Here is a 7126-nt window from a genome sequence, read left to right as displayed (position 1 = left end):
CAGTATTTGTTTGAAGTTGAGTTTTCTGCTCACCTGACAACCCTAAATCCAATATTTACTATCTTTTTGGTCTGCTGGTCTCTGAAAAATAATAGCTTATCTGCCTCCTTAGCTGCTGTTTAGACTGAACCAAGACAGTAAAGTTATGGGCTGTTAAAAAGAGAGAGAGAGAGAGAGAGAGAGAGAGAGCTGAAAGGCACGAAAACAAAGGACAGCTGAGGGGAACTGCAGATTTAAGTGACTAGTTTCACATTACATGTTATCATTTGACCCACTATTAGTATAGAAATGATTGGTGCAGCTTTAAATACACAAATGTGGTCAGTCCATCCAGCAGCCTCCTCTTTACCTGACAGAAATATAAAGAGCAAACATGGACTTTTACCTGATCTATAAAACATTAAAGATCCTCTCCAGACATGTTTTAAGACATATACAAATACTTATTTGGGCCTAATGTGTTTTTTCCACAAAATAATTCAATTTCCTATTAATAAATTCTTTAAATAAATTCTTAAAATTGCATTGATTCTCCCTCATTGAAAAATCTATAACCTATTAATCACTCTGCAAATTTTGTTCATTTCAAATGTTTAACTGCTGGACGCAAGGGGTCTGCTGCTTCCCTGAAAAGTCAATTCTCAGTTAATGTGTGCGTGCTGGAGACTCCAAGTTCCACATCACACATACAAAAGGTCGTTGCGTACCAGACGCAGACTGGCTTCCAAACTAGTCATGAAGTCATAAAAGCATGCTTCTATGTATGTGTTTGATTTAGATTTAAGTCATATGTCTGTATGTAAAATATAGTATCTTGTCTATAGTAACTAACTTCATGAAGAAGATTAAATGTCAAATAGCCAAGTCAAGTACACGTACCTCAAAACTGTAGGCCTACAGTACTGAGTATTATAAGAGGGTGGTAGTGTCTTAATGTATTTCACCATCAGTGAGTTTAACTACTCAAACTAGGTCAAACCATGCAACAGCTCTTTCTTTACCAGACAGAAACATTAAGAGCCAGCACCGAGGCCTGCTTCCAGCGAGGCCACAAAGCTTTCCAACGAAGTCAGGCTCGTGGTAGGGGAGAGCAGGCTGGAGTGGCCCTCATTTATCAACCACTTCAGCTCCTGCAGACAGCTGTGGGGAGAGCACAGAGGAGCCGGCGTGTTTACACCACGGCTCGGCCGAGGCCTTCAGGACAGAACAGATGGAAATCCTTGTACATGCTCATTCACACAGCCTAACATGCGCTCACTCAAAGAGCGTCCAGCCTAAATAACCTGTGTGTTCAGTCAGGATTCAAATGGATATTTAGAGTGATTCGCCCTCGCCTTCATAAACAGAGCTTGCACTGTTGATTGCCTGTGAGTCATTTGACCTTCTGTGTGCGTTATTTTATCAATAAATGGAGACATAACACCGTGCACAACAAACTCATGCCATCACTAAATCTCGTCAGTGCTCCGAATACAATCTTTAGCAAGGCTGTGGCTCCATCTTGTGGCGAAATCCTTTATAGCAACAAAATCCTGACCCTCCACTAACAACGCCTCACATTTGTCGTACTATTTGTCAATCATTCTACTGAGCTCCTCATTGGACAGCAGCGCCTGCGCATGTGTTTTTGTGACCTTTGACCCGACCGGGATCAGTGCTGGGATTGGTTTGGCAGATACATCTATATTTCTATTGGTTCCGCTCACTCCCACTTTACATCCTCCAAATCCAAGTTGAAGGTGAAGTCTTCTGTCTTAGCAGAGCTGGTTGTAGCTGACTTGTTTCCACGGTTCCAGTGAAATATACATCAGCTATGTCGGTGTTTTCTGAAGTCCCCCAAGCAGCTCCCGTAGCTGTTTTCAAGCTAACGCAGGATTTCACCAACGACCAATTTCCCAAGAAGGTGAACCTCGGAGTTGGAGGTAAGTTGTCCACAATAAGTCTGAACGACAGCCAGTTATGATGTTCGCCTGGAGCAACTAGCTTGGCTGTTCCAGGTTAACTAACCTGGCTAGCCAGCTAGCTAGATGGTGATTACTGTTGCTACGAATTCTTAAACCCATAAAATGTGACCTGTTTCGGAATTTCCGAAATTCTTACAGCTGTTAACCCAATTAAGACAGTATTCAGAATAAAAATGAGCACTAAGTTTGACAGCTCTGATGGCATAAACTTGTGGTCAGGCTGGTGGACTTTCAGTAAAGTTCAGTTTTTTCCTCTGCAAGCAGCACCTGTAACGCAGCGATATCTGGTTATTGTGGATGAATGTCAGTACAGCTGTGTTGGATGTTATAATGACATTATTTAAGGTTACTTTCCGATTGACATGGTCGTTGTGAAGGCGACACTCACTCTTTCATCAGAACCTGTTGAGAGCAAATGCCACTGATCGATCAGTCCATGTGTCTCGCTGTTCAGTTAGTCCACACCAGCTGATGATTGCATCTCTGTTGATAGTGGATCATTGTTATGTAATGGCGTTGCACAGTCATGTCCGTCCCTGTCCTCTCTGGTTTCCACTCTCTCTCCCTCCTGCTGTTACTCTGCACAATAACTTCTTACTCTGTGGACTACGTTGGATTAATGTTCCCTCCTGTTACAAGATATTCTCAGCAGTTTAAAAATGCATGGCTTAGCCCTGCTTCTATCCAAAAGCAAGCAAATGGCACATTTCAGTCGTCAGTACAACCGTTTTCAGTGTTAATCTTATTAAAAGTAGTAATCCTTGCTGCTTGCATTGCAAAGGAGCAGTGGGAGAGACATTGCTTAGCTGTGCTGCAGCAGCGTGTTAATGGCACTGCATGGCAGGATGAAGCTACCTGAGTCTCATGATTAGTACAGGAGCTGAGGCCTCATAATCCCCTTCCCATTGTGCAGCTGGGAAATGTAGGCCACACAGTGTCTAGTACATTAAAGGTCAGATCTACAGCTAAAACAAATAGACCATTAGACCAATCAGCAGCTATTTTGATAATCCACTAATCGTTTAAGCATTTTTTCAAGTAGTTCCAGCCTCTCAGCTGTGAGGATTTGCTGCTTTCCTTCATCTTATTTGATATTGAATTGAATATTTTTGGGGTTTCAGGAACGTGGGAGCTGCACCTTTCACTATTGGACATTTTCTAGAATGAGTGATCAATCAATCAATGTAGAAAACAATCAGCAGAATAATAATTAATGAAAATAGTAATAAAAAAATTAGTTAGGGATTGACTATTCACATTTCCACATATATCGTGCCGTTCATGTCAGTGGATGAAAAAGATAAATGTGGATGATATGTAGTCTGAGACTTATTAGTGAGTTGCAGAGGAAGTAAATAGTCTCTGTTCTGAAAGTAAATCAGCCATTGTTTACTTTAGTCCTTATCAGGTTTGCATCATGGAGTTCACCTGGTTGAGGCCTCACAGGTGAAAGGGCATGTCTGTCACAGTATCTCTGAAGTGATCTTTCTGGGATTACTCCTACATCCCTGTTCTTTGACCCAGTTTAATAGCAACATTGCTTAATATTCAAAGTCATTAGGAAATATATCAAGGTCTTACTCTTCCCTCCACTTTTTTGGATAACCTTGCTTTCCTTCAACTATTCCTTGCAGCCTACCGGACAGATGAAGGCCAGCCATGGGTTTTACCAGTGGTGAAAAAGGTGGAAAAGATCATTGTGCATGATGACAGGCTAAACCACGAGTACCTGCCCATCCTGGGCCTGCCTGAGTTCAGATCCTCGGCCTCCAAGATCGCACTGGGAGATGACAGTCCTGCCATCCAGGAGAACAGGGTTAGTGTAGTGAGAGAGCATAATATGTGTTTACTATACTATGTGTTGGTTTTTAATCTGTTAACATTTACACTAAGTGTCTGTTTCTGTCGCTGCCAGGTGGGCGCTGTCCAGTGTCTGGGTGGTACAGGTGCTTTGAAGATGGGCGCAGAGTTTCTCAGGCGTTTCTACAATGGAAACAACAACACCAAAACACCCGTCTATGTGTCTGCGCCTACCTGGGGTACACACACACACACACACACACACACAGTACAAAGTGTGAATGAACCTGCTTCTCATTCCAGGACTTTGACCTCTGAGTCTTTCACAGACAGTTCTATAGACTCACGACAGACTATAGACTCTGGATATCAGTAGAGTCTTCTGTTAATCCTCAAATCCTGTCGGTGATCTTGATTTGTTATCAGTTCTTGTGTGAGAAGCATTAAATAAACAATGTTCACCCTTGTTTCTAGAGGAAATGTAAACAATAAACAAGAACACTGGTCTTTTTCTTATGCTCTGTGTTCAGAAAATCACAATGCTGTTTTCGCCAGTGCTGGCTTTGAGGATGTCCGTCCATACAAGTACTGGGACGCAGAGAAGAGGGGCCTTGATTTGGCTGGTTTCCTTGGTGATTTGGAGGTAAGCAGTGTGGGATAGAGACTCTGCTACAGTTTAAGTCATCAGTCATCTTCACAGGGAGTTTACAGTTCTCCTTCTTCTTCTCCGTGTTTCCTGCAGAATTGTCCACAGCACTCTATCTTTGTCCTGCATGCCTGTGCCCATAATCCAACTGGCACAGACCCCACACAGGAGCAATGGAAGCAGATCGCTGACATTATGATGGTATTATACACACACATGCACACAAATACAAACCAACACATTGTCTGTACCGTTGTCTCAAGTACTGTATCACCACTATAGTAAGTGTCAGTTTAAGCATGCTCAACTTTTATCCCATCGTTTGATCTTTTATCCTGCTCTTTTCCAGAGGAGGAAGCTGTTTGTGTTCTTTGACTCGGCTTATCAGGGTTTCGCCTCAGGCAGTCTGGAGAAAGATGCCTGGGCGGTCCGCTACTTTGTCTCCATGGGCTTTGAAATGTTCTGCGCCCAGTCATTCTCCAAGAACTTTGGCCTCTACAGTGAGTGACCCCTGGGTGCACTGAGTTGTACATCTCTTAGTGGGGGTTAGGGTTAGCACAGCAGCAGTAGATGTGTCAGTGTTGCCATCTACATGTAAGTAGAGTAATAGCTATAATGTTGTTTCAGATTTGACATGTGCTTCCACCATCAGATGAGCGTGTGGGCAACTTGACCGTCGTGGCTCGTGATGCAGACAACCTGAAGCGGCTTATGTCCCAGATGGAAAAGATTGTCCGGACCACTTGGTCTAATCCACCATCTCAGGGAGCTCGCATTGTCGCCATCACTCTGACCACACCGGAGCTCTTCACTGAATGGTCAGCGCAAAGTGTCCCCGCTCAATGCAGTGCTTGAGGTACAGCAGTCATGAAACGAATGTGTTTTCTGATGCGAAGTTATGCTTTGACTCTAGGAAGGACAATGTCAAGACCATGGCTGACAGGGTCTTGATGATGAGGGCTCAGCTGAAAGCTAAGCTCCAAGCTCTGGGGACACCAGGGACCTGGGACCACATCACAGAGCAGATCGGCATGTTCAGCTTCACAGGCCTCAATCGTGAGTACAAAGACTGTACACAGACACACGCACATAGAAATCAGTATATTTAGCATTTACACAGACAAACAACAGTATCGCTGTTGCTGGGGGGAGTTCTGGTGCCTGTAAACATTATTTCAATTCAAGGATGTAATCACCAAGGCTTTGAAATCCAAACCCATAGAATTACTAAGAAATTCCAGGATGCATCTAGGTTCCACACTTCTCAGCTCAGCCATAAATTCACTGTGCAATACTTAAAGATTTCAGGATTTTTTCATCACATTAACAATCAGTGACAAGTTAAAGGTGGCTCTGCTGTATTTCCTGCAGCCAAACAAGTGGAATATATGGTGAAGGAGAAACACATCTACTTGATGGCCAGTGGTCGCATCAACATGTGCGGTTTGACCACCAAGAACATAGACTACGTGGCCGAGTCCATCCACGAGGCCGTCACCATGGTCCAGTAGATGACTCCACTACCCACAGTTCCCAGCTCTTCTTCCTGCCCGGCCCCGAGCCTCCTGCTTCCAGAGAAATGTGTCCTGCAGATTTCCTGGAGCAAACTTTCATTTGCACAAATGTATGGCCGACCCTCATCTCACTGGCCATGTGTTCCCTCCTCCTCCTCCTCCTCCTCCTCCTCCTCCTCCTCAGTGTGCTAAGCAAGGCAAACACATCCTGGACCTATCTGAATGCACAAAGATGATAAAGATACTCATCTAACTCCCAGTAAGAAGACAGCAGATAGGAGAATAATTCTTTTATGTAATTGTTTATAATTTTCCCCGTTTTCTTTGTGTTAACCCTAACCCTAACCCTGCTTACAGTGTGTACTTAGTGTGATATTACTGACTGACTACATGTAGTGTACAATTACTGTATACGTCATTACCAGGACCTTTAAGAGGGTTAGTACATCTGTGACTGTGTTACAATTACCTCAGCAGTGCTGACTCTGATGGCTAAAAATGCTTCGTGTCACACTGTTATGACTCATCCATTCCAAGCGTTAATAACACATTTACAATTTTATTTAGCTGGCAGTATTATGATGAACAGAGCACTTGAATAATATTAACATGACCAACCTGAACGCAGCTGTAATTAGAATGTTTACCACCTCTTATCATGAATGAAGTAGCAGTATTGTTGTTTTTCATAGGATGCAATGTGAACAAGACGTGAGTGTTCTCAGGAAGATATTTTTAACTTGAACTTTGTAATTTATTAATGATCCTGTCTTCTGCCCAAAGGGGTTGTGCTAATTACCTCACTTTTAATCTGTTTTAATGGAGCACAAGTGACACTGAACCATCCAAACGGGTGTGGTGACTTCAGAGTGATCTCTGCTTTCTGCTTTCAGCTGAATTTTGTGATGTTCCTGGCTCTGTCAGGCATCTACCAAGTGAAGGTTGAGTTTGCACAGCCATCATCTGCTCGTAGCACTACTGTACTATTATGTAAGACTCATGTCAGTGGCACAAACACTAATGATCAACCAGTTTGTCGTATCACTGTGCACAGCACGTCACTGAAACACTCATACTGTTAAGCAAACAAACTCAAGCTGAACATGTCCTAACCCAACAGTCTGACATGAATTAACTTCTCTAATAAAGAACTATAAACTGTGTGTTTGTATTGTTCACTCTTGATATGGTTTTAATATATA

The 7126-nt window shown here is 43.0% G+C and overlaps 1 protein-coding gene across 1 annotated transcript; it reads left to right on the top strand.

Moving 5' to 3' along the window:
- Nucleotides 1-1704: 1704 nt before the first annotated feature.
- On the top strand, nucleotides 1705-7087 carry got1 (glutamic-oxaloacetic transaminase 1, soluble). Its single transcript, XM_070978228.1, has 9 exons — nucleotides 1705-1922; nucleotides 3599-3780; nucleotides 3880-4003; nucleotides 4295-4407; nucleotides 4507-4611; nucleotides 4760-4910; nucleotides 5063-5228; nucleotides 5324-5466; nucleotides 5782-7087. Exons 1-9 carry the CDS (start codon nucleotides 1814-1816, stop codon nucleotides 5919-5921), a joined length of 1233 nt encoding a protein of 410 aa, XP_070834329.1. The 5' UTR covers nucleotides 1705-1813; the 3' UTR covers nucleotides 5922-7087.
- The last annotated feature ends 39 nt before the right edge of the window (nucleotides 7088-7126 follow it).

The sequence above is a fragment of the Chaetodon trifascialis genome, chromosome 13 (assembly GCF_039877785.1).
Source record: "Chaetodon trifascialis isolate fChaTrf1 chromosome 13, fChaTrf1.hap1, whole genome shotgun sequence".
In the NCBI taxonomy this organism is placed as follows: domain Eukaryota; kingdom Metazoa; phylum Chordata; class Actinopteri; order Chaetodontiformes; family Chaetodontidae; genus Chaetodon; species Chaetodon trifascialis.
The sequence above is the reverse complement of the archived record's forward strand: the minus strand, read 5'-3'. Positions and strand labels throughout refer to the sequence as shown.